The 27095-nt window shown below is 39.9% G+C and overlaps 1 protein-coding gene across 1 annotated transcript in view; it reads right to left on the reverse strand.

The window, feature by feature from the left end:
* Positions 1-27095, reverse strand: part of PHEX (phosphate regulating endopeptidase homolog X-linked) — a 166456-nt gene that overhangs the window by 15324 nt on the left and 124037 nt on the right. The window contains exons 16-18 of the mRNA XM_045856084.1: positions 11456-11510; positions 4894-4961; positions 2406-2536 (exon numbers count right to left, since the gene is read on the reverse strand). Coding sequence (XP_045712040.1) covers positions 2406-2536; positions 4894-4961; positions 11456-11510 — 254 coding nt within the window. The remainder of the gene's footprint in view (positions 1-2405; positions 2537-4893; positions 4962-11455; positions 11511-27095) is intronic.

Genomic DNA, 27095 nt, shown 5'->3' on the forward strand with positions numbered 1-27095 from the left:
ATTTATAATTGCATCAAAAAGAGTAAAATACCTAGAAATAAATTCAAACAGGGAGGTGAAAGACTATATATTGAAAACTGCAAGGCATGCATGAGAGAAACTGAAGAAGAAACAAATTAATAGATATTACATGTTCATGGTTTAGAAGAATTAATACTGTTAAAATGTCCATACTATTGAAAGCAAAAATACAGATTCAATGCAATCCCTATCAAAATTCCAATGGTATTGTTTACAGACATGGAACAATCATAAAGTTTGTATGGAACAACAAAAAACCCCAACTAGCCAAAACTACCTTGAGAAAGAACAAAGCTGGAGGCATCAAACTCCCTGATTTCAAACTATATTATAAAGCTATAGTAACTAAAGTAGTAGATCACTGGAACAGAATAGAGTCCAGAAATAAACCCACGCATACATGGTCAAATCATTTATGACAATGGAGCCAAGAATATACAATGGGAAAATACACTCTCTTCAAATAGTTGGGAAAATTGGACAGCCACATGCAAAAGAATGAACCTGGACTACCACCTTACACCACAAACAAAAAATGAACTCAAAATGGATTAAATATTTGAATATAAGACCCGAAACCATAACACTCCTAGAATTAAGAAAGCAGCAAGCCCCTTGACATAGGTATCAGCAATGATTTTTTAAAATCTGACAGCAAAAGCAACAAAAGCAAAAATGAACAAGTGGGTCCCCAGTGAACTAAAAAGCTTCTGCACAGCAAAGGAAACCATAAATAAATAAAAAGGAAACCTAGTGAATGGAAGAAAATAACTGTAAATCATATACCAGTTAAGGGGCTAATATCCAAAATATACAAAGAACTCATATAACTCAATAGCAAAAAACCAAATGATTCAATTTTTAAAAAATTGGCAGAGGATCTGAACATTTTTTCCAAAGAAGACACGGATGGGCAACAGGTACAGGAAAAGACGCTGAACATCATTAATCATCAGGGAAATGCAAATCAAGAGCACAATGAGCTAGCACCTCACACCTGTGAGATTGCTATTACAAAGAAGACAAGAATTAGCAAGTGTTGGCCCTTGTGTACTTTTGGTGGGAATGTAAATTCATGTAACTACTATAGGAAATGGTATGAAAGTTCCTGCCACCCCAGAATTAAAAACAATACCACTTCTGGGGGTGTAACTGAAAACGATGAAAACACTCATTCAAAAAGATATCTTTACCCCTCATTCACTGCGGCATTATTTACAACAGCCAAGATACAGAAACAACCTAAGTGTCCACTGATGATGTATGCATAAGTAAGATGTGATACACCCACGACAGAATACTACTCAGCCATTAAAAAGAATGAAATCTGGACATTTACAACAACATAGATGGACCTAGAGGGTATTATGCTACATGAAATAAGTCATACAGAGAAAGATAAATAGCATATAATCTCACTTATATGTAGAATCTAAAAAAAATGAAACTGAATTCATAATTAAAGAGAACAGATTGGTGGTTGCCACAGGCAGAGGGTGGAAATAGGGGAAATAAATGAACTGGGTTTTGTTTGTTTTATTTTTAGTTTAAATACACTGAATTTAAAAATTTTAAGGGAAAAATAAATAAAGCTACTGATTCTCTTAGCAGCAGCTGCCTTGACACTACTGCTATTCTACCCATTGAAAGAACAGTTTAGCTGGGTTCTTGATCATTGTGAGTATTGGCTAGGGCGGGAGCACACCTTGGACATTTTTTCATGGAAATATTTGCACAATCTATGGTAAAAACCTACATAAATTCATCTAGTCATTACAGGAGGTGGGTAAGAGTTTTTATTAGGCTGCTGTTCTGTTTCAGTATCCAAAACAAACAAACAAACAAACTCTGGGTGACTAGATGGCTTGTTCAGGACAAAAAGGTAGAATTTGTCCCTTATCACCCTGTGGCTACCAAATGACTGCAATATAAATCCATGCCTTTTTCAGTTAATACCGAAAGTCCCTTGAACCACCGTAGACTTGGACTTCAACTACTCCCCAAAACACAGCACGTCTCGACACAATCTTCCTACTGAAATGTGAGTGAATTGGGGAGAAAAAAAGAATTTGCATTCCTAACAAGTTCCCGTGGGAGACCGAGCTGGTGGCCTGGGAACCAAATGGTGCAGGGCTGTGCAACCCCAGCCCAGGATGGCTATGAATGCAGCCCAACGCAAAATTGTAAATTTACTTAAAACCTTTTTTTTTTTTGCTCATCGGTTTTCATTAGTGTTTGTGTATTCAGTGTGCAGCCCAAGACAACTCTTCTTCTTCCAGTGTGGCCCAGAGACGCCAAAAGGTTGGATGCCCCCAGAAAGCAAGCTAATGTATAAACAAGAAAAAGGACCCAGGACACGCTCTCTTCACCGCAGTTATACTCACATGCAGGCCAGCTTTCTTCCAGTAATAGTTGCTATACTGGTTTACCATGCACTTTGTTTTTTCCTTAAACTTTTCTTCTGAGTCCAGAGACCACCAAGGATCCAGGTTTCCATTTTTATCATATTTTCTACCTAACAAGAAAAAAGTTAAAAGGTGTTTGTGTTATTCACTGAAATTAATTTCTTCACCTTCCCTATCCATCGCCTTGATAAGCAGTCCCAGCAACAAGCACTGCTCTTGACAGCAACTCCCGCCTTCTCTCCAGCATCACAGGTCAATTGTAAAAAGTGGGAAAAGGAGAAACAGGTTTGCGAAAGTTCTTTCCGTCTCAGCAACAAAGAGCATTTTAATAATAAGATGCATCCATTTCTGGCATGCTACCATTCTTAACCAAGCTTGGATTCTTTATTTTCACTTGATCTGACCCAAAATGTTCTGTGGGTTATGAAATGAAATGGCTTCATTCAGAAAGCCCATGGAGGGAGCTGGAGCACCACTACCAGTGAAAGTCCAAATGATCCATAGGAATAGCCCCAATGAGTCACTCACACCCTGCAACGACAGCTCCCGACTCAGCCTGATAGGAACGTGTTTCCCAAGTTGCCAGGAACTGAGAGACACATAAAACCTGTGTTATGAATCATTCCACAGCCATCAGTGTGGATGGAAGGGCCATCTGTCCTGCTTTGACAAGGAAGGTTGCTCTAAAAAGAGAACTTGGAACAAGAATGGAAATCTCCAGAACATAACCAAAAAAAAAAAGATGACCATATTTTGCTGTGTATAATGTGCACCCACGTTTTTGTGCAAATTATCCACCGGATTGTCATACTCATGGTATGTAATCATTATACCCATGTATAATGTACATCCTTATTTTACCCTAAAAAAATTGGGCCAAAAAGTGCACATTATAAACGGCAAAAAACAGTAGTTAATACATGCTTTTTTACTACAGGCTCACTCTTTACTTTCTCTATAACCTTCCAAAAATGTTTGGGTGTATCTGAACTATCTTCTATACTCACTCAAGGTTACTAATGGTTTAAATTTAATTATGCAGAAAACTCTTTGTTGGGCATATAAGAAAGTTCCCTAAGCAAAGGTGTTAACTGGAGCAATCCAAAGCTGTTCTATAGGCTGGATGCCACTACCACCCTCCTGGGAGAACACAGACTCGCTGTCCTCCACCCACCAGCCAACCAATTATTAAGTAGTTATTGGGCATGTCCTTATATGTGCAATGCGCTGTTCTAAGTACTGATTACAGAGGGAAATTGCCATCATTAGGTTTTCTCCTTTGAGAAATGATCCTCAAGACCTCCAGGAGACTGAGGGAGAACAGTACTTAAATTTCCTGGGACGAAAGGCCCAGAACCAAGAGACCACTGCTGCCTTTTGTTTCTTAGCTACGATTATCTTCTGGGATAAACCAAGCATGCAAATACAGAAGGTATAGCTCTGGGGATTCAGATGACTACAAGGTAGCTATATTTTAACACAGAGGGGAGACCAGGTGAGCACCAAATCTGTGTGATTAAGGAAGGGCTGGCTAGTGGGAGCACCAGAAGAACTGTCCAGAAGGAGAAGAACCACAAGGGTCTCTGGCTCTGGGAAGGCATCCAGAAAAGAATGCCGGAGATACCACCGACATGGAAGAAAGAGGCCCCTCTATTAAATATCACCTTGGGCCAGCTGGGGTCTTGAGTCCTTGTGTAAATCTTTGTGTAGTTATAGGTGTGATCACGATGTGCTGCTAATTGGCAAGTTTTAGAGATTTCACACGGCTCTCCAGGAATATTCCAAAGTTCAAAGAAAAAGGAGTGTTCGTTTAAAATGATGATTAACACTCAAAGACTGATCATTTCTTTCATTTATGCCATAGTCTGCTCTTTCCTTTTGCTTAAATGTCATCAGGGTACATAGCATATTCTATACTATGCAGTATTAGGGAAGTGTAGCCTTTGTAAAAATCTGAATCTATGCCAGCATAGACAAAAACAGAGATTAAGCATTGCATAATCCTTGAAATAGTATGAAGGAACCAGTCAGCCAAGCTCCAGATCCCTAACTCACTGAGGCCTAATTTGGCAGCATGTACCATCCTCCTCAGAGCACAGCTCGCACCTCCAGGGAGAGCATCTCGAGATGGTGAATAAAGAAATGACAAAGGGAGGAAGATACACAGTAATTCCTATAATTATTGTGGCAGCTACAGCAATTATGATCTAAATGCAAAGCTCACTTCACTGAAATTACAAGGTCATTTTTTTCATCATCCTATTTTATCACTAGTGGGAACAATGATGTATTTATTGAAAGCTATCACTGCAAAACATGGGGGAAAGTTTTCAATCAGCAATCATACTGCACTGGATAATCTTTAATCTATGGTGATGCCACTGTGCAAAAGTAATAGCAAGAATTAACATCCATATAGTTAACATTATCCTAAAAGCAGCAGCTTATCCAGTGAATCAGTACTTACCATTATTATCAAACCCATGTGTAAATTCGTGTCCAACAATTACTCCTATAGCGCCATAACTCAGAGATCTACAACATAAATATATAATTTGGAGAAAATTATAAGCATGAATGTCAGAGCATAATCCTTTCATTCGTTTTCAATGACAAGCCAAGATAATCTGTTTTCTAGTAACCATGGAAATAATCTAATAACCACAAAACTACAGAAACTCGAAACTTCTTATAGAAATGGACAAAGAAAATATAAATTCTAACATTGTCATTATGACCATGTGTGGGCCTTATTTCTCCTACCCTGTAAAAGACATGGTTTCTCAAGTCCCTTCCAGCCCTAAGGTTTCTAGGATTCTATATCAGCTCTGGCTGTAGTTTATATTTATAAACACCCAAAGCAGTGGCAGAGTTTAAAAGATCCTGTCAGTAAATATACCATTTATTTTTTATCTGAGAACCTGTTGAAAAATCACTATAGTCACAGAAGTTAAATTGTTTTCCAAATGTAGTCATAAAAAAGGAATAGAGCCGAGATTAAAAGGGATCACTCTGCTGTCAAAAGGAGTCACATTCCTCTGCTTCCGTGACAGACAAGCTCACAAGTGAATGGCAAAGATTGTGAAGCCTTAACCAGATTTGGGAAAGACATTTTTATCATTTCTCTTCACCTCTGAAGATGCATGTGGTAGATTATCAACAAGGGTGACTACTGACAATTCCAAACACCCTGAATGCAGAGCCCCACCCCCCACCATCAAGAGGCAATCTACAGGGTCCGGCAGAAGTAAGGCCTGTTTGAGTGTGGTTGCTAGGGCAATAATATAGGTATAATAATTTATAGTTTTAATTTGAACATTTCACCTAATATGTCATGTGGTGTGACTGAGTGTGATATTGTTATGTTGCAGATTTTAGCATAAAAAAGGGGTATTATTTGTGCCAGACTCTTTATTTCCTTTCCCTTGAATCTGGATTTCCTTTTCCTTTCAGGACTTGCTATGACCAACAGAATGCAACATAAGGGGCTGAATGTGGCTTCTGGGCCTAGCCCTTGACAGAACTTGTAGCCTCAAATTTCCCCCCCTTGGAAGTCAGCTCCAATGTAAAGAAGTTCAACTAATCCTATGTAGACTCAAAGGCCTAATGAAACAAGCAAGAAACACCAAAAGCTGAGAGACTTCTTTTAAAGCAAGAGAGGCCCAGCTGCAACATGTGCAGCTCAGTTCGTTGTGCATCACGTTGCAAACCAAAAGGCTGCCGGTTGGATTCTGGTCAGGGCACATGCCTGGGTTGCAGGTTCAGTCCCAGATCAGAGCACGTACGAGAGGCAACCGGTCCATGTTTCTCTCTCACATCAGTGTCCCTCTCCCTCTCTGTCTCCCTCCTTTCCCTTCTCTCTAAAAATAAATAAACAAAATCTTAAGCGGGGGGCCCAGCCAGGCCCCAGCCATTCCAAGCCAATCCAACCAGGACACCAGACATGTGAGCGAAGCCATCTTAGATCCTCTGGTCCCACTTAAGTTGCCCTAGCCAACAAACACCAGATGGAGCAGAGACAAGCTGTCTCGGCTGAGTCTTGCCCAAATTGCAGAATCATGTGACAAGAGTGGTTGCTCAGTGGCGCTTTGTTGCATAGAAATAGATAACTGAAACAGAGGCATATTAATGATATGTGAAGGAAGCAATTAGGGGCCTTCCATAAATGTGTCTGGGATCTTCTGTCTCAGCTTTAAGTTCCACAAAGATCAAACCCTTATCTACCTGATTGCTGCTAAATTCTCTGTACCTCGTGCATAGTAAGAAAGCAACAACAATTTAACTAATTGATTGACTTTATCATTTCCTGCAAGTGACAGATTGACATGTAACTTATTTTAGTTATTTAATGTGTGGATGAGGATTATGAACAACTTAAAATTCTTGTTATGAGGATACTTCCTGAGATTTGCAATCATGCTAAAAATATTTCACAGTTGCTTCCTGACATGCAACATCAAAGTAACCCAGCAAATAGGTAGGACCCATAAGTGGAAGGAACAACAATTTTTGAAGCAACAGTTATTATGGGACATAATGATCCTTAACATGCTAATTGTTTGTCTCAACTATACCCAAGGAAGTGTTGTAAGATTTAATTTTTCCCCTTGGTGGAAATTCTTTCCTTTGTTATTTCTTTCCTGCAAGGTAATTTGCATTTGAAAAAAATGCTTCCTACTGTTTTTCCATCATTGCAAACCTTCATTAAAGAAGTAAGAGTAAAATTATGCATTTCAATCATAGAGCTATCATAGCAGTGCGGGACAAAACTTGTAATTTTACATACTGCTAATTTTTGCAGCAGTAGCTATCACTGTGCAGCCTGTAACATTGCATTTTTCTAGACCTGTCAGCCCTGAGAATCATATTAAAACCTCTACAAGCCTTGGTCAATGCTGTTGACAGGATGAATTTAAGAAATGAACAATGGAGGTTTCTAACAACTATTCCTCAGCAAATGTCCCTTAGGAGGGACTGCTCCAATCAGCTTCCTGTTTGCACAGGGTTATAGAGAATTCAGAAAATGATTGAATCATTGTAAGTTCCAATTCTCAGGCACATAATTAAAATCCTTTGGACAAGAGACAAAGGGGTAATTTTTTATGACTAAGCTTTACAATGATAACGTTTCAAGATACTAAATTCGCATCTTCCATTTTATCAATGAACATTATTTAAATTATCATGTTGTAAAAATAAGTAAGCTTTATGCCTTTTAAAATGTGACTGGCTGGCCACAATAAGAAGACTCCTGAAGAGAAAATCTAGCCTTCCAAAACTAAAAGGGCGAAGATGACAATTTTCCCACCCACTCAGTTTCTCTGTTGTTCTTACTACCCACTGGATTTAACAAATGAACAGGGTTTGCTGTCAACAGGAAATCAACTGCACTGCTGCCTGGAGCAACCCCGATCTCAGGCAGTCATCAAGTCAGGGCTATTCTATGCCTGAAATGTAAATTCACAAAAATCTCAGTGTTGGAAGCATCTCTAAGGTCATTTAGTTCTATTCTTTAGCTCAGGCGTAGGCCCCCTCTACAAAAACCCATTCAAGCAGTCCTCAGACTTCTCCTTTGGCATTTTCAATAACCAGGAGGTCATCTCCCTTCTCACAGGTGGCCCATTCTCTCTTCGGGTGGTTCTAAATAAAACAGATCTCCCTAATGTTAACCTGAAACCTCTTTCCTATTTCTTCTATCCATTGGTCTAGTGTAGTCTCTAGCTGAACACCCTCGCAACCCCCCTCAAATATAGTAAATCATTCTGCCACCTTCATTTTCTTTCAAGAAATATAAAGTTATGAGGTTCAAGTTCTTTCAACTCTTTTTCTTTAGTCATGAGTTCCAGGGCAGCATTTCTTAAAACATAGAGAAAGATGGATTTTAGTAACCTCTGGGTTAAATACATTTAAATAAATTTCTTTCTTAGAGAGCTTCTTAGGAATTTTTATGCTGCTAAGTATTGTGATTCTCCAAACAAAAGGGAGGATGACTTCCCTCTCTTACTACTTCATGGAACACACACTTTGGGATATGTTGTCTTAGGCCAATTAAAATCCCGATTCTCTCCTCTGACAACAATTCAGCTTACCAGTTTACCCATAATTGGACCCAACACTCAGGGGACGGCTAAGCTGACCAGTGGAAGCAGAAAGGATAAGCAGTAGCTGGTTCTGAATGCTATTCATCCAGATCAGACACACGTGTGGGAATCCATCTCACTGGACTGAGATCCCCATGAGTCCAGCATCTCCGTATTTCCAATGCCGACCTTAACAGAAGAGGGACAGCTTCAGTGCAGACAATGAACTCTTTAGGGAAAAAATGCAAATCTCTCTCCCACTCAAGTCTCCAATATGGCTCCATAGAAGGTTAAACAAATAGATACTGATATTATTTCCTAAGTTCCTAGAATTTTGACTTCTATATCAGAAAATCATCTCACAGACCCAATAAACAAATTCACTGAATCAATACTTTCAAAACCGAACCAGGCTATTTCCAAGTCTCCAGGTATATAACCACGATAATAGAAGCTCAGTTAAAATGCTAGTGATGAGCAGAATCAAAGAATTCCAGGACTTTTTTAGTTTGAAAGGAGCTTAGCGAATATTTGGGCCAAACCTCTAATTTCATATAAATATACCTTAATTTCTAATCTTAACAATAGGGAAAATTGATTCCAAATATCTGAACATTCATGAAAACTATGCAGCTGAGGCCTGATATTAATGGATTTGAGCAATACAAACCATTTTCATTTTCCTTTATGCTAACGAGGCTGCTTTCCTACAGCAGGTTTCCTCGATGCCTGCTCCTGTCCCCTCGGCACTCACCATTTCTGAGCACAGCAATCTAACAGCTCCCAACTGCCAGCACCTGAAACTACAGATGTTCCTCCATTTACAGTGGGGTTACATCCCGATAAACCAATCCTAAATTGAACATATTGTAAGTTGAAAATGCATTTAATACACCTAACATATAGAACACCCATAGCATAGCTTAGCTACTTAACCGTGTTCAGAACACTGCCATTAGTCTACAGTTGGGCAAAATCATCTCACACGATGAACACACTGTAGATTATCCATTGTTTAGCCTCGTAATCACATGGCTGATGGGGAGCTGCATCTCACTGCTGCTGCCCAGCAACACAAGAGAGCATCATACAGCATATTGCTAGCTCAGGAAAAGGTGAGAATTCCCAGTGCATTTTCTACTGAATATGTATCAGTTTAACACCATTGTAAAGATGAAAAATTGTAAGTTGAACCATCCATCATAAGTCAGGGACCATCTATAATTGCTTGAGGACTTTCTCCAGACACCAGAGCCCTCTTGGTTTAGGCTGGGTAATACCAGGGAGCTTATACACCTGGGAGAAGCCCCCGATCAATGACAGAAGGTGAGCTGTAGGATAAATACCCAGCTCTCTTGCCCCTGAGATACGATCACACTGAAGCATATTCTACACCTTCGCAGCAGGAGTGAGCCCCAACTGTCCAGAGTGGTAACTGGCTTTGTAACAGATGTGTCATAGGCAGAATCATGGCCACCCAAAAAATGTTCACGTGCTAACCATCAGAACCCATGAATATGTTATTACACGGCAAAGGGGAATTAAGGTTGTTAATCAGCTGAGCTTAAAATAGGGAGACTACCCTGGATTGTCTGGGTATACCCAATGTAATCACAAGGGTGCTTGAAAGTGAAGGAGAAGGCGAACGAGGAGTCAGGAGAAGATGGGACTATGGATGAATGGTCAAAGAAATTCAACTTCGCGACTTTGGAAGATGGAGGAAAAGGGCCATGAGCCAAAGAAGGTGAACCATTTCTAGGAGCTAGGAAAGTCAAGAAAATAGATTCTTCCCTGGAGCTTCCAGAAGGGAACGCAGCCCTGCTGACACCTTGTGCTCAGCCCAGTGACACCCAGGTTGGACTCCTGACCTACAGAATAATAAGCTAATAAAGTGACACTGTTTAAAGTCATTAAGTTTATAATAATTCATTACGACAGCCACAGAAAACTCCTATGACACAACTTATTGGCTTCCTTCCCTCATCTCACTTTCTCTCTCCTCTGCTGGTGTTTGTTCCCTGGTGTCACCGTCCAAAAGAACTATGTGTGCTTCAATCCATGTCATAGGGTCTGCTTCTGAGGAAGCCCAAATCAAAACCGTAGTCAATCAAATTTAAATTATCATGTATCCAAGCCAAAACACAAGAAGACTAAACTTCTAAAATCAAGACAATTTTCTCTGCATTAAATCACCAGAGCAAGCAAAGGCACATAATAAAAGTGGTGATATTATTGACAATGAATATTATCAGAATTGCCATATATAGAGAAATTCTGAATTACATTAAGTCTACAGTCTGTTGCTATTAATGGCCTTTAAACAAATATCCCTAACTCTAGGCACTGTCAATTTTGGAACTATTGTAGAGCTACCCAGGTTATATTTCTAAAGACAAATTTGATTATCATTACTTGCTCAAAAACTTCAGTATTTTCTATTGCCATTGAATGTCTAGTCTCCTTATGAAACATCAACCTTCTTTTCCAGGCTTCTTTTCCACTGTTTCCTTCCATATACCACTTGGACTAGCCAAACTAGAGTCTTTGCCCTATAAGCACACTTCTTTCCTTTTCTCACATTGTTTCTTCTATCTGGAATAGTTTTAGACCCATCACCATCAATTCAAATCCCAACAATCCTTCAAGGTCCAAATATCTGCAGTTTGAGTCAATGCATAAGCGAATAAATGCATAAAAACGAAAGCTACCTGTGTACTGGTTGGCTTTTCTGTCCAGTCATACACCCCGGGATAAAGAATCAGAAAACAAATACCTAAAATGGTGAGAGTGGGGCCAGCCCATGCCAGGTTCCATGCTGTCTTTCTGCCGAACCACCACTTGCTTTGGTTTTCGTTTTATTGGTGTTGTTGATTTTTACTTCTATGCTCTGCCAAAGCAGCCTGTTCTTCCTTATTTATTAATAACTGCTTTCTTTACTCATGTACTTACCGAGGATATTCTGTTCCCCAAAAGAAAGGCTTCTGGAGCTCTCCTGCTGGAAATCCTGGGAGAAAGACAAAGAAACAAAATTGTAAGGCATACAGAGATTGATTTGATGATACTAAGTACCTGGTTCCAGCTTTAGCATTGAAGTTTCAAAGGCCCATATGAAAGGTACTCATGGAGTCGGGGCCCTCTAAGGGATCCCACTGTCACTAAGATGGTATTGACTGAACTGAATCTAAAATAAGCACATTACATAAATTTCAAGGAAATCATTTTGCATGGATACACTACTGGCAGTGTCCAGCCTGCTATGGACTGGAGTCCTTCACACACAGAATGTGCAGGAGGCCCCCAGCTATCCAGCAGCTTTCCCTACCCAATACTGAAAGGGCCACTTTCACAGACACACAACTTGTGCAATTACACAGGGCCTCCCATGCAGAAGGACCCTGAACTTGACTTCATGTTCTTCTGTCACTGTTTTGAAAATAAATGTTATCTTTGAACGTGGTTTTGTTAAGGAGCATCCAATGGGGCAAGGGAGCATGTGTGTGAGCAAAGGAGCCATGCACGATATGGGTGCCCACGGTTCCTAGATGCCTCATTTGCATAAAGCATCCATGTTACTGCCCAGGAGCACAGAACTCTTGCAGACCCATACTGTGTGGGAGTTCAGCAAGACTCAAAGTGAGTACAGGGTAAGCATGTTACATCTAGGACCGAGCAGGTGGGGGTTCTGACAGCCCCAGAGGGTTCTTTCCATTGGAACCAGAATTGGCTTTGATAGGCATTCTAAGAAACATGAATGATTAGTGAACCCTGTCAAACTCTTTCATTCTCCTATTACTTCTGTACATTAGCCAACCACATACACCAAAAATGATGACAGAGAAGAAAAGGGAAAGATGAAGTGAGCCATAGTTTCTTTTCCTTGCAGTCCTTTCTCACTCATCAATAAGCTGAAGTAGAGAGTGTTGGTAGAATGTGTGTGTATTAAGAAGTGAAATAAAAACAGATGAGTTAGTTTTGTGCACCGTTTCTACTGTTCCAGTGAAGAACAAAATACACACATGTACAAGCTACAAAATACAAACTGTATACTTTCAGTGATTTCACGTACAAGTTGAAAGCCTTATATTTGCATTTAAAACTGGCATTGTACAATATAAAGATGAACGGTAAAATTATGCTGAAGATTTAAAATTTTAATTTTCCTCAGAACAGCATTAAATGGCAAATTTTAATAAGTGACAAGTCTAGAGGAGGAGAGGCCACAGAAGGCAGGATAAAGCTTTACATTTTAGTGCCTTTAATAGTACTTTTTCTTGCTTTCTGAACAAGGGGCCCCCATATTTTTATTTTACACTGCACCCTGCAAATTATGTAGCTGGCCCTGGGTAGAGATGAGTGGGAGAAATGTTTTGCTTTGCATTGCAGCTCACTACTAAGTTTAACACCCTGAGTGGATCCTCGGAGCTACACTTGCAAGTCATCTCAAGAATAGTAACAAAAACAGAGAAAGAGAGACGCCTTCTCCAGTGTTCTTGCCAGAGCCACTAGGCAAAGCCCCTTGAGACTGAAAGTTGTTTTCATCAGTTAAAATGCTTTATCAACATTCTTTCTACCTGTCCTCCATGGCAGGATGCTGTGAGAAATGAGGGTAGGAAAGCCAGTTCTTAATTTAGAAATGAAATGTTAATTCTATTTATTTGTAGGTACAATATATCCTTTATATTCTCTTAATAATATCATAGTTGGAGGTTTCTAGGTGAAAAAATCTAATTGCAAAACAGAAATGATTCCAGAGAGTAGTTCTCTCTCTTCCTGCTGCTCTCACATAAAGGAAAATGCATCTGACTTTGAAAGACAACATCCTAGTCATCATCTTATTCTCTACATTTCCTTTAATATCTTGTGTATCTTTATATCAATATCCCATCCTCTTGTTGGGAATTACTCTTAGTAACTCGTTCTGATTTTGAAATATATACCCATGTTTTGCTGTGCATAATGTGCACTTTTTTACCCAAAGTTTTGAGGGAAAAATAAGGATGTACATTATATATGGGTATAATAATTACATACCATGGGTATAATAATGGGTACAATAATCCCATGTATAATGTGCACAAAAATGTGGGTGCGCATTACACACAGCGCATTACACACAGCACATTATACACAGCAAAATACAGTGTTTATGTACATATGCACATACATTACACACATATACAACCCACAGTGCTTATATGAAAATTTCATCTCACACATTATATCACCAAAAACCAATGGCATTTCCTAATAGGAACAATGATCATAAACCAACGCGATTTAATTACTCAATCATTCTGGCTTTCCTGCTTGGTAATGTACCCACTGGAAGCATTTATGTCCACTGCCAATCTCTTTACAGGAAAACATCTGACACCTGCATGAGTCTCCATTTCTGGCGCTTTTGCTATTAGAGGCCCCACACTCACAGGTGGCAGCCCTCACACTCCCTGATCAGCTGTATCTTTCCAGCTTGTGGGGGCCACAGAGCCCAACACTGATCAACAGAAGAATCTGATGGCCTCAGGACTGTTTCGCTGAAGTGAATGGATTAACAGTTTAAGCTGCATTTTTGGAGACGTCAACTGGCAAGAGTGACAGATTGAATCCCAACAGGGCCACCTCGATATCTTATCTCATGAAGTGGATTAAGTTGCATTTAGCAAAGGTGGGAGTAAAAAAAATAAATAAATGAAAAGGGGATTCTTTTTCTCTCTCCTTTTAATAGGATTTGTCAGGTTTTCTTGCATATCTATTTCATGTCCCTTCTTCCCCATTTCATCACTGCCTCACCATCCATTTCACTTTTAAAGCAGCTCTTCTTTCTATCAGTATATTTATGGGAGACATTTGTCATAGTGTAAATGTGTGTGTACACACACCCATACATATGTGTGTGTATATATCTATATGAACATAAGAGATATGAGAGGGAGAGAGAAGAAAGAGAAATGTAACTATTGAGTTAGCAAAGATCAATGAATTTGATAATAGCTAATATTGTCCAGGGTGTAGGAAGCATGTTGGTGGGAGTATAAGTCATTGCAAGCATTTTGGAGAGAACAATTTAGTCATCTCTTAATGCTTTAAATACCATTTAGTAGTAAGTGCTGCTACGGAGAAAGCTCAAAAAGATGTTATCAAATGAAGAAGATCAGTGAGGTAAGTGAAAAACAGCATTCAGTGGTGTATGGGGCCCATTCATGTGTGATATGTGTAAGCGTATGTAGATAAAGTCAGTTCTGCTTATAACACTCCTACTGAAAAGGCAAATTTGTTCCACCATGACGGATATATTAGTGGAAAACCTGGGGCAATAAGGACATAGAATTCAAGCCAAGAAGGCAATAGTTCTCATAACACCCTTATACGCTTGGTCACTTAAAAGACGTGGGTATCTTGAACACACCACACTCGATCCAGGATGAAGTGGAGGCAGACTTCGAGTCGTGGGTTACTTTGGCCACTTTGGCTGAAGAGCAGGTTCAAGGTATTGGTAGTGTTTTTCTGAACTCGGCCCTGCAGGTATATCTAGGCTTCTGTGAGTGGAGAAATCATGTGGGCAGAAACAGAGTATAATCCCTCTACCCTCTAAAGACATAGCTTGGTTTCCTGCGGGAGGAAGGGTCAGAGGGGTTGATATAATAATGGAGACTACTGCATTCCCTGGCTGTGTTTATCTATTTTTTCCACCTAATCATTTCCCCATTTTCTCATTGTTTCTACATTCTGTTTCTGTGATTTAAATTTTTAATAAAATTAAAATATTAAAAAAACTGGGGCAGAACTCCAATTTCACATTTGCTCATGTGCCATTTCCTTCACAAGAAATGCTAGACGCAGGCAGAAAACTGCACCTACATGAGCTAAGCCACATAGGAATACACAAAATGCACACGTCCCAACACGGACCAGCTACCTCCATTCGCTGCACATGGTAAAAGCCACATCTGATGGTAAAACTTCCCTTCCAATTTCACATAACCCTCCTTCGTCCACTGCACAATAACTCACTAGCTGGAAGTCCTCCAGCACCCACTTCCACAAGCAAACTTCAGGTCTTTTCTAGGAAAAGCACCACATTCACTGTAGCATTTATACATTTACCCATTTAACATGGGCAAAAACTGTGCTATTTTCACTAGGCACCTAGATTTCGTTTTGTGTTACCAATAAAGTTTCTGATTGTTGTGTCCTTAACCCCTTTTTTTCCATGAGCTTTGTGGCTTCTATTGTACAATTTGCCATAGCACAGTGATGTTTAGGAACACATATGTCACATTATAGCAGAACTAATTGTATATATATGTATGTGTGTATGTGTGTGTGTATATATTTATATAATATATGTTTGTGCATATATAGACATGTATTCCTGTTAGTGCTTCTCAAATTTTACCATGCATCAGAATCACCTGAAGGGCTTACTGAAATGCAGAGTACTGGGCCCCACCCTTTGAGCTTCTGAGTCAGTAGGTCCTGAGGAGGGGACAAAGAATCTGCATCTCTAACAAGCTTGACTGTGATGCTGATGCTGCTGTCCCAGGGACCACACTTCAAGAACTACTGCGTGCCAGCATGGATGGAACTGGAGAGCATCATGCTAAGTGAAATAAGCCAGGTGGTGAAAGACAGATACCATATGATCTCACCTATAACTGGAACCTAATCAACAAAACAAACAAGCAAGCAAAATAGAACCAGAGACATGGAAATAAAGAACAAACTGACAGTATAACCAGAGGGGAGAAGGGAAGGGATAATGGGCTGAAAAAGGGGAAGGGTTGTCAAGGAACATGTATAAAGGACCCATGGACAAAGCCGAAGGGGGGTAGGATTGAGGGTGGGGGTGGGCGGCTGGGAAAAAGTGGTGGCAGGAGAATGGAGCCAACTGTACTTGAACAACAATAAAAAAAAAAAGAACGACTGCCCAATCACTGGCTCATGTACACCGTGGAGTCACGGCTTAATCTGTAGATGGCTGTGTTGCTGTAATTAAGAAATGTGCAACAAACGAAATATCCATCAGGAGGTGAATGACAATTATGTATAGTCATATTATGGGCTGCTATGCAGCAAATGAAAAGAAAAAGGCAGGCCTTACAGCCTAGTGTGAAAAAAAATCCAAGACATTGCTGGAATAAAGCAAGGCACAAATACAGATATATAAATACCTTTATATCTTTAAACAAATATCTCATCAGTAAAAGTATACTGGTGGGTCAAAAGTAGGTTTACAGTTGTGAGTATGAGAAACACAGTTTATTCTTTTTAGAAAGATTTTATTTATTTATTTTTAGAGAGAGGGGAAGGGAGGGAGAAAGAGAAGGAGAGAAGCATCAACGTGTGGTTGCTTCCCATGCATCCTCCACTGGGGGTCTGGCCTGCAACCCAGGCATGTGCCCTGACTGGGAATCAAACCAGCTACCCTTTGGTTCACAGGATGGCGCTCAATCCACTGAGCCACACCAGCCAGGGCTTATTCTTACATTATTTATTAATTATTGCATCATTTCCCATACATACAACTGCAGACCTACTTTTGCCACAGCCTGATGTATGTAAATGTACACAAAAGGTCTGTAGGATACGTATCAAAGTGATCAGAATGGTTACTTCTTGGAGATAATTGAGATTTGGGGTAATGGATAGCTAAAGGAGCTGTGGATATAAATGTAATGTTTTTACATTTGATTAATCAAAGGTAATCAATGTGTGTAATTAAAATTAACTCTTTTAGAAATAAATGTGCATATTACAGAAAATTCTAAATGTTATCAAAAAATAGTTTATAGTTAAGTTTACATAGTAGTATTTTGTTCTTACATTCATTAACACCTTCAAGTTTCATTTCTATTTCAAGGAAAAATACAGATTATGATTATAAAATCCCAAGACTAAAATTCTGACAAAAGAAAGTATTAGTGTCTACACGTTGTAATAACCTCATTATTTGTTAGCAAAAACTTCTCTTTCTCCAACCTGCACCCAGGAAAACCACTGAGGCCTTCATTTGATTTTCTAGTTGAGTTAACCTTTCATTTTTACAGAAGTTTCTCATAACTCTCATATCAGTGAATATTGATTAACCTGGGTCGAGTCTTAGCAAAATGCTGACCATTAAAAACATAGACTGTTTTGTTAAGGACACAGTGGCCAAAGAACTGATTGCATTCAGAGGGCAACTGACCCAGGCAGGTTCAACTATTTGAGCTTTACAGCCGTAAAGGTTTATCCTAACTATAGCTACAGCTTTCCAGGAAAAGTTAAATGCCTTGATGTGTCTGGGCTTCAGTATCCATTTTATTTACTGCAAAATGACATTAACCAAGTTCTTCAGTATACACAAAGATAGAGATGAAAACAAAATTAGCCCATCATTGCACAGCTGAGACCTAAGAAAACTAATACACACACACACGTACATACATACACATACACTCAGGTATAGTACATTCACACTACATGGGAATACATGAAAAAAATAGTCATTTCCCTTTTCCCCCACTCCTACCCTACCTGGAATTTTCTTTCCACTGCTTTCTGCATAGTTAGCTTCAGATATTTACCCAAATGTCACTTCTCACTAAGGCCCTCCCTGGTGCTTTTTAAAGAAGAGATGTGTTATCCTATCTCCCTTTCTTGCTGTATATTTCACCATAATACTACCATCACTGATACTCTACATTTTACTTACTCTACATATTATTCTCTGTCTTTCCCCAGTGAGAATGCAAGCTCCATAACAAAAGGACTTTTTCTTTTATTTATTTTTATTATCTTTCACTGCAGTATCTCCAGAGCTGGAACACTACCTGGCATGGAGAAAGCACTCAACAAATACTTGTTGAGTGAGGGAATCTGCCCCTTGTGAAACTCAAGGAGGTGACCGTGTAAGAAGTACCTATACTTATGAGCACTTCTTGCTGGCCAAAGTCTAAGGCACTACATGATAGTATTACTACCACCAATGCACTACTTCTTGAAGTTGCCATATTCACTACCACAATGGGGACACATTCCATTATTCAAGTTTGGGGATTCATTTTCCTTCTATGTTAGGAATTTTATTGGTTCCATTCTCTTGTATTCATGGCATAACTAGTGTAGTTTGGAGGTCAGCACAATTTTTCCAATAAACTCTCAATCAGAATTCCATTATTGACTAATGAAAAGCTCTGCCCAGCTCCATACAAGTTCCATCACCCCTGTGTCCTCTTAGCCCTCCCTGTCACCAAGGAATAAAAGCAGCATATTCTCCTTTTTTATGGTTGTAGCATATGCCGAAAAAAGAAAATCAGACAAAACACTTCAATCAGATTCCTCTGGTCCTAATAATATTGAAAATAATCTTTTTTCCCTACATTCTTTGTATGCTTTCATTAATTTTAATGAAGTTACACAGCCCCATTAATTTTAAGTTGCATACCCGTAAGTGCACGTTTCAGGAAAGTTCTCATAGAGCAAATATTTGAAAGCATTATCTTCCAACATTTTATGTTATTTATGTACAGGGACACTTACCAACGGGGATTATCTTATGACAACTGTAACCAGACTCTCCCATCTTTTTCTATTGTTTCCATGTTTGGTCAGATTTAACGAAACGGGAGGCAGCCAACTTTCACTACCAGTCTTCAACAAACCCAGAGCATCCGCTTCTTCCCTTTCCTTATAGTAAACTACTAATGTGATGCAAGGCAACTTGAACTCATCTAAATTTGGGAACAGTTCATCCTTAAATTCAATCTCTCTTTTGAGCCCTTTGAAGGAATTAGCATTATTGAATTTGTTCAGTTAAGATTCCTCCAGTCGCCTCTGGGGCAGAAGTGGCACAGCCAGCCAGGGGCAAATGACAAAGTAAGTTCAGTCCAAAAGATGGTGATGGAGGGGAAATTCTAAAGGAGGATCCAAAGGGCTTGAGGATGCATGGACTGAAGTACACACTCAACTGTTTATGTAATTAAATCCATTTCCATATATGTTACAGCTGCTTTCACCGGAGAGCTATACTGGGGTTTCCCACCGAGTACGCATCTGTGTCTGTTTCCTTTCACTATGCGTGTCTGTAATATTTTTTTAAGGGACTGACTGTATCACATTACATTACATTGTACTATTAGTTTTGTCAGATAATAGGATGTTTGGTGTTTTGCATGGATTTATGATTGTATTAGTGTGCCTTTATTTTAGCACATGTTACGACAGTTATTTTCAAAAGCCTAAGTGTGTGCTTATATTACTGAACTAATCCATGTTATCAGTGCACATTTCAGGGCTTACTGCAACATTATTATACTTCTTGGTGAGAGTCACTTGTAGTTCTTCTGACCTACTTGATTTGACTTGTCCTGTACAATTCCTTCTAGTTCTATAGTTCACTAAATAGACATATTTTATGACCCTAATTTTAGAGATGTTAGTATATTTAAATCACATTATAAAAACAACTGGGAATCATTGTGTTTGGTTATGATGATGCTATTTCCATACATAATCACTGACCACTATCATTTATAAAAGCTCTATGATGTTCCAAGCAACAAAGGTAACTTTAGATGTACAAATGTCCTCAAGGAACTCACAACCTAGTGAGAGAGAAAAGATAAAACCAGGAAAAATATCCTATTTTGCAAGATCTAGAAGAAGAAGGGCAACTGATATCAAACCTCTCTAAAGTGAATTTTTAATTAAAAGGTTTTAAATTCAGCAAAGAAACAAAATACTGGACACATGGGAGTAGATGTGTAGAGGTCTTCTGGGAGAGGGGTATCTATACACAGGCCTATGCTAAGGGGAACAGGTGTGACTGTAACATCAGCTGGGGGTTGAGGTAGGAATGGTTTACGACACTGGTCCTCAGTGTGAGTGAGGTCGGAGAGCATCAACAGCAGCATCACCAGGGCATCTGCAAGAGATGCAAATTATTGGGCCCCACTACAGACCCGCTAAACACAAAACCTAGGGGTGGGTTCCAGAGTTTTCAACAGGCCCTCCAGATTATTCTGGTGCATGCTAGTTGAGACCCACTGGTTTAGGTCAGGATAAAGATTCTCCACCCCAACTGCACATTAGAATCCCTGAGATTTTTTAAAATATAGCCATGTTCAACCCCTGCTCCAGACCTATTAAGCCACAATTTTCTGGGACAGAGCTCTGAGCATCAGGATGCTTTAAAAGCTCCCCAGATGATCCTAATGTGCAAACAATTTCAGAACTCTTGGTTTATTTAGTAAAAATAAGGAACCACTTATATTTAACTTAGCTGATGTATATAAATCAGTGCTCCTGCCTCATTCTTCTCTCCATCACTTCTCAACAATGTGCTGGTAACATACGACTAAATATTTTTATTATAATTTTGCAGAGTGTTCTTTCAAAACTAAAACTTTACATGACTTACAAATTATGACTGTACAAAAAGACAAAAATAGTTTTAATTGCACCTGCCTTGGAAAATCCAGGATGAATGCTCACTCTAAGAAAGAAGGAGCATTACATATTATTCAGGATTAGTTCTTGTATTCGGACAAACCAGATACCATTCTTCTGGAATCTAGGGGGCCATCAATTGAGACATGGAAATTGCTGCAATTACAAAGCTCTTTTGGTTATGTTTTTCACTGTATGGGGATTTCATTGTCATCACTGCTAAGATTAATAGTGGCTTTTTCTTTTTTCAGTTTGGCACCTTGCAGTCGTTTGGTGAAAACCAACCTTCCCCTTTCCAGAAAGTATCAAATTCTAACAGCTGTGAGTCACGTCAAGGGATTCAGCAAGATGCCTTGGCCATCTGCTGGCTTCCTGCAGGTAACCTCCTGCCACCACATCTATCAGCCTAGAACTGACAAGCAGAATGCAGCTTCTAAAATCTGCCCTCCATCTTGAAACCTTCTCTCCTGGCCCTTCTATTCTTATTCTGCCATAATTACCTTCAGGCTGCAAAGAAGAGAACCTCCTCTTCTTCCCCAGGATGACTAACCATCCTATTTGCCCAGGATGGGAGGAGCTCCTGGGATGTGGAATTTCAGTGCTAAAATTGGGACAGTCCCAGGCAAACCAGAATGAGTTAGTTCCCCTATCTTGACTCAAGCAAGCAGGATTTCTTTTTAATTTGTTGCATTTTTATCGCTCACTGCTTCCCAAACTTCATAATCTAGCAGAGGTTTGACAGTTAAAATCTTAAAACATGAATTGCTGGGCCCACCCCCAGAGTTTCTGATTGGGTAAGTCAGGGCTGGGACCAGATAATGCTCATTTATCACAAGTGATACTGATGCTGCTGACCCAGGGACCACACTTTGAGGACCACTGCTATAGTTCACGATCTGGCAGAGAAAACACAAATATCCTCCCATGTGAAGGAAATACTCTACATTCCAAAAAATGCCTTTCATACACACAGTTGGTGTCTTAAGTATTCAAAACTGATGCTAGAGGCAGTGATATTTAGCCCAGGCCTGGGAAAATAGTAGGTTCTCAACAAATACTTGTGTGGGTTCAACATCCATATCTGGGTATGAGATAGCGGTCTCAAGAATAAAAATGTGACTAACATTTTCTCCCTTATCAATTGAACAAAAAAAAAAAACCCTGAGTCTCCCTATTTATCTCCTCCAATAGCATCTTTACAAGGTATACTTGGTAAGAAAGAAAATATCATCTATTATGAGTGGAAATATAAACTGGTACCACTTTTCTCAAGAGAAGTCAGGTATGGTGTATTTTAAAATCCCTAAACTGGTCATATGGATAACATTTGGCTCAGCAATTCCTCCAAATTTTACATCTACGAATTTTACCTTTAAAAGTTGGTCTCAGATTTACACAACGACTTAGCCACAAAACATCAGAGTTTTTATTGTTATTCTATTCCAGTTGTCCCAGATTTTCCCCCTCTACCCTCCTCTGTCCAGCCCACCCCCACTCCCACAGTCAGTCCCCACCCTGTAGGCCATGTGCATGGGTCATTCACACATGTTTTTTGACTGATCCCTTCGCCCTGTTTCCACTATCACCCTCCTCTCCTCCTCCCCTCTGGCAGCTAGCTATTCATCACAATCTATACATTATTGGAGGAGGTATTTTATAATAGTGAAACACCCTAAATGTCTGTTGTTAAGAAAGTAAAAAAAAAGTAAAGCATTTTATTTGGTGGAATACTATGCATGATGACTTAGAAGAATATATAACAGATGAAAATACCCATGTTACCATGTTCGGTGATGGGGGGAGCAGTATCATTGGATGAGTCCATATTAAATTTCAATTTTAAAACATGTATATGTGAACATGAGTTTGAGTGGTTTTCTCTTTTTTTAATTTTAATTATTGTTTAAGTACAATTTTCTTTTATTCCCATCCCAGCCCACCCACCCAGCCCTCCCCACCTCCCTCCCATTTCCACCCCCCTAGTTTTTGTCCATGTGCCCTTTATACTTGTTCCTGTAAACCCTTCCCCTTTTCCCCTGAAATTCTCTTCCCTCTCCCCTCGGAACACTGTCAGCCTGTTCTCTATTTCAGTGTCTTTGGGAGTTTGAGTGGTTTTCAACAAAATTATTAACCATGACTATTTTAAAATGATATTAACTTTGATTTTTAAATTATCTAAAAGTTTTTGGTATTTTCTATGATAAATATGAACTACTTTTGTTATAAGGATCAAGGACAGTTGATTTTTTCCATCAAGATAAATGACTGAGACTGCTCCCTGACTTCCTGTCCCAGTCACCACGGCTCTCTTCCGGCTTCCTGGTGCTCGCCTCACTCTGGCTCACACCCAGGTTGCTTGTGTCCCACTCACACCCTGCCTCTTTAATTGACTCTGATCATCATTCCATGCTTTCTGCTACCAGCCCTGCAGCGAACCTGCTCAGTCCTCTACTATCTGGAAACATTTGTCCTTCCCCACAAGTGTTTCCAAAGTGCCCTGCAGGTAGCAGATGGGTCCCTCTGGGCATTGGTTCCGGACTGAGCACAGTAGCGGGAATGCCATGAGATTGCAGGGCTTCCCAGCTGAGGGTATCCTTATCCTCCCATGACACTACCCAGAATGTCATTCTTGGCTGCCTCCTTGGTCGGGCCTCAGAGACAGGGGCTGTATCAGGACCTCTAAAGTCTTCAACTGGACCAGGACAAGAACATCTTCAAATAGTTGTAGGAGGTACCCTTCAACATTGCTAAGAGCATCACCTGGCAATTTTGCAAACTATTCAAAGTCTGTTCATGATTTAACTTCAGCTCACTTAAAACTTTTTTTCATAATGAAATCTCTTTTTAACATTTTATTTATTTATTTTTAGAGAGGGGGGAAGGGAAGGAGAAACAGAAGGAGAGAAATATCAATGTGTGGTTGCCTCTCACATGCCCACTATTGGGGACCTGGCCTGCAACCCAGGCCAGTGCCCTGGCTGGGAATCTTTGGTTCACAGCCTGTGCTCAATCTACTGAGCTACGCCAGCCAGGGCCACTTAAAAGTTTTTAAATCTCACAGTAAATTTTGTCAAGTAAAACATTTTTTGAGAGTATATCTAATTATTCTTTTATAAGGAGCTAATGACATCTCTCAAATATCCCCCACACACACACTCTACCTCACTCCAAGGATGCAAGGCGATGATGGGGCAGAGCCAAAGGGCTTGCAGAGAGCAACACTCTTACAAACAGAAATCATGAACTGCTGTTCAGTACTGCGGCCCTTTGGGATATGGAATCAGCAGGACCCGGGGACCACTTGGCTTTCTGACCTTCACCTGGCTGTCCACACATCCTATAAATCTTGTTTCCATACCAAACAGAAACAATCCCCCACTGCATGGGTGAGCACATGATATCACACACATTAATATCATGCTTTTCACCCTTGTCAGAGTGTGTTCATATATATAATTTCATGTAATTCTCATACTTCCGATCCAGTATGCAATGGTGTGGAGTGAAGAGTAATAGCACACAATTAGAAAAGCTGACTTATACTCCCAGCCCTACAATTTACTAGTTGTGTGGTCTTCGGCAAGTTAGTTAGCCTCTCTGAGCTTCAGTTCCCTCTTCTGTAAAGTGGACCCGCAATGCCAAGCTTCACAGCTACTGTGAAGGTTAAAGATAATACAGGGTGGGGCAAAAGCAGATTTCAGTTGTTCATACGGAAAATAATACAATAATTAATAAATAATAATAATATAAAAATAAACTCTGTTTCACATACTCACCACTATAAGCCCACTTTTGCCCCACCCTGTCTATGTTAAAATATCCGGCACAACGCTTGGCACATTAATGGTTCTCAGTGAAGGACAGCGGCACAGGACAACTATAGTCTCCATCTTAGGGGAGTCCTTCACAGCACCAGTGGAAAGTTGGGAAATTGCTACCTGTATCACCACTACACAATTATTTGAGAACAATCTTTTGGGATTTAACTTACTCCCTTTTCCCCTTCACCTCTGCCACTGCCTAAATTTAGAGCCTCCCCACTCTTTTCTTGAACCATCTGCCAAACTCCTAACTGGTCCAAGTGCCTCAATCTACCCCTTCTACAAACCTCGATCTTTAAGAATAAAACTAAGGAAAAGAAATTTAAGTTCCTTGCCTCCCAAAGAAAACTATACGAGTTCCCTATAGCCTATTCCTCAGTATGGCTTACAAGGCCCTCATCTTCTTCTTCCACATAGCATCTCGAGCATTCCTTCTTCTCCCTTGCTCAGCATTTGTGACCATATCACAAATATGGACCATTCTCTGGACCATTCTCTGCTGGGTCTGTTGCCTCTGCAACAGCCAGTCCTTCTAGCATTTCCTTTATGTCCCCACCTTCTTTGTCAAGAGAATTTCTTTTTCCTTTCAAAGCCACTCAAACGTCACTTTCATGGAGAAGCCAATCTTGTCTCTCCCAAATTATCCCTCCTCTGTGGCTCCCAGGATGCATTGCACACCCTTCTGTTGCACATTCATCATGTCTTATAAATGAGTAATAACAAGTCTGTCTCTTCTTACTCCTCAAAAGCAAGGAGTCTTAATAGCTAAGATGTATTGAGGATCTACTGTAAACCAGTCTCTCTTCCAAGCACTTTATATACATTATCTCCTTTAATCTTCATGACAACTTTATAGGATAATCACTATTATCTCCATTTTCAAAATAATTAAACTGAGCCTTAAAGATATTTAAGTAACTTGCCCAACATTGCAAGTTACTAGTGGCCAAGCTAGGAATTAAAATTAAAGCCCACACTCTTAACCACTGCACCATAAGACATTATATACCCTAGCACCAAACTCAGTACCTGGCAAGTTGTAACTTCTGTACTAGTTTATCTCTTGCTGTGTAACGAAGAATCCTAAAATATAGTGGCTCAAAATGACAAACATTTACTATCTCACAATTTCTCTGTGCCAGGAATTCAGAAACAGCTTACAGGGGTGGTGTGTCTCAGAGTCTCTCATGAAGTTGCTGTCAAAATATCAGCCTGGGCTGCATCATGTGAAGGCTTGACTACACTGAGGATCTAACCACCAGGTGCTGATTATGGGCAGGAAGTGTCAGGTCTTTCACATGCGGAACCTTCCACCAGCTTCTTGAGTGCCTTCCTGACATGGCTGCTGGCTTCCCGGAGTGATCAATCCAAGAGAGTAAGGCAGAAGCCACAGTGTCTTTTATGACCTAGCCTCAAAAGTCACACTCCGTCATTTCTACAGTATCCTACTGGTCACAGAAGTCAGCCTTATTCAGTGTGGGAGGGACTACACAGGGGTTGAACACCAGGACGTGAGACTCACTAGGGTCTCTGTAAATATTAAGTAATTGGAAAAATTACTAAGCGTTGCTCTGAGTATCGAGATTTCTCCTAGATAATAAGAAATTTGGAATTACCCGGCCATTTCAAATTTCCTTCCTTCTAGCTCCCAAACTATGGAAGACTATTCCCAAAAGGTCCCCCAATACAGCAGCAAGTGGATTCAAGAATTTAATTTCATTAAATTCCAGCGAGGCCATGGGTGTATATTTGTTAACTTGACTTCCACTTTATGGTATCAGGCAGAATCAATGAAGTATGAGAAATTCTCCCAGCTTGAAACACAGTTACTTCCTTAAAAGCAAAATAAATCTATGTTTGATTTCAGGATTAATTTTAATTCTTTATTTTATTTATTTATTTTCAGAGAGAGGGGAAGGGAAGGCGAGAGGGAGAGAAACATCAAAATGTGGTTGCCTCTCATGCAACCCCCAATGGGGACCTGGCCTACAACCCAGGCATGTGCCCTGACTGGGAATCAAACTGGCGACCCTTTGGTTCATAGGCCTGCACTCAATCCACTGAGCCACACCAGCCAGGGCCAGGATTAATTTTATAGTTTGATGCTAACATAAGTCCAGCCTCTGGACAAAGGCTTATGTTCTTGAGCAGAATATCTGTCATTAAACTGGGGTGACCAAATCCCCTATGTGCAACAGCAAAGATAATAACACTACTGGTGTTACCCCTTAGGCTGTGCCTGTTTACAAGCCAAGGTTTTATTTACTTAAAATAACACTTTAATATTATTTGAGGCATATGACGATAAACTAAAATGAGGTCCTTTGCAGATACACATT

The sequence above is a fragment of the Phyllostomus hastatus genome, unplaced genomic scaffold (genome assembly GCF_019186645.2).
Source record: "Phyllostomus hastatus isolate PE091 unplaced genomic scaffold, TTU_PhHast_1.1 phas_scaffold_12, whole genome shotgun sequence".
NCBI lineage: Eukaryota > Metazoa > Chordata > Mammalia > Chiroptera > Phyllostomidae > Phyllostomus > Phyllostomus hastatus.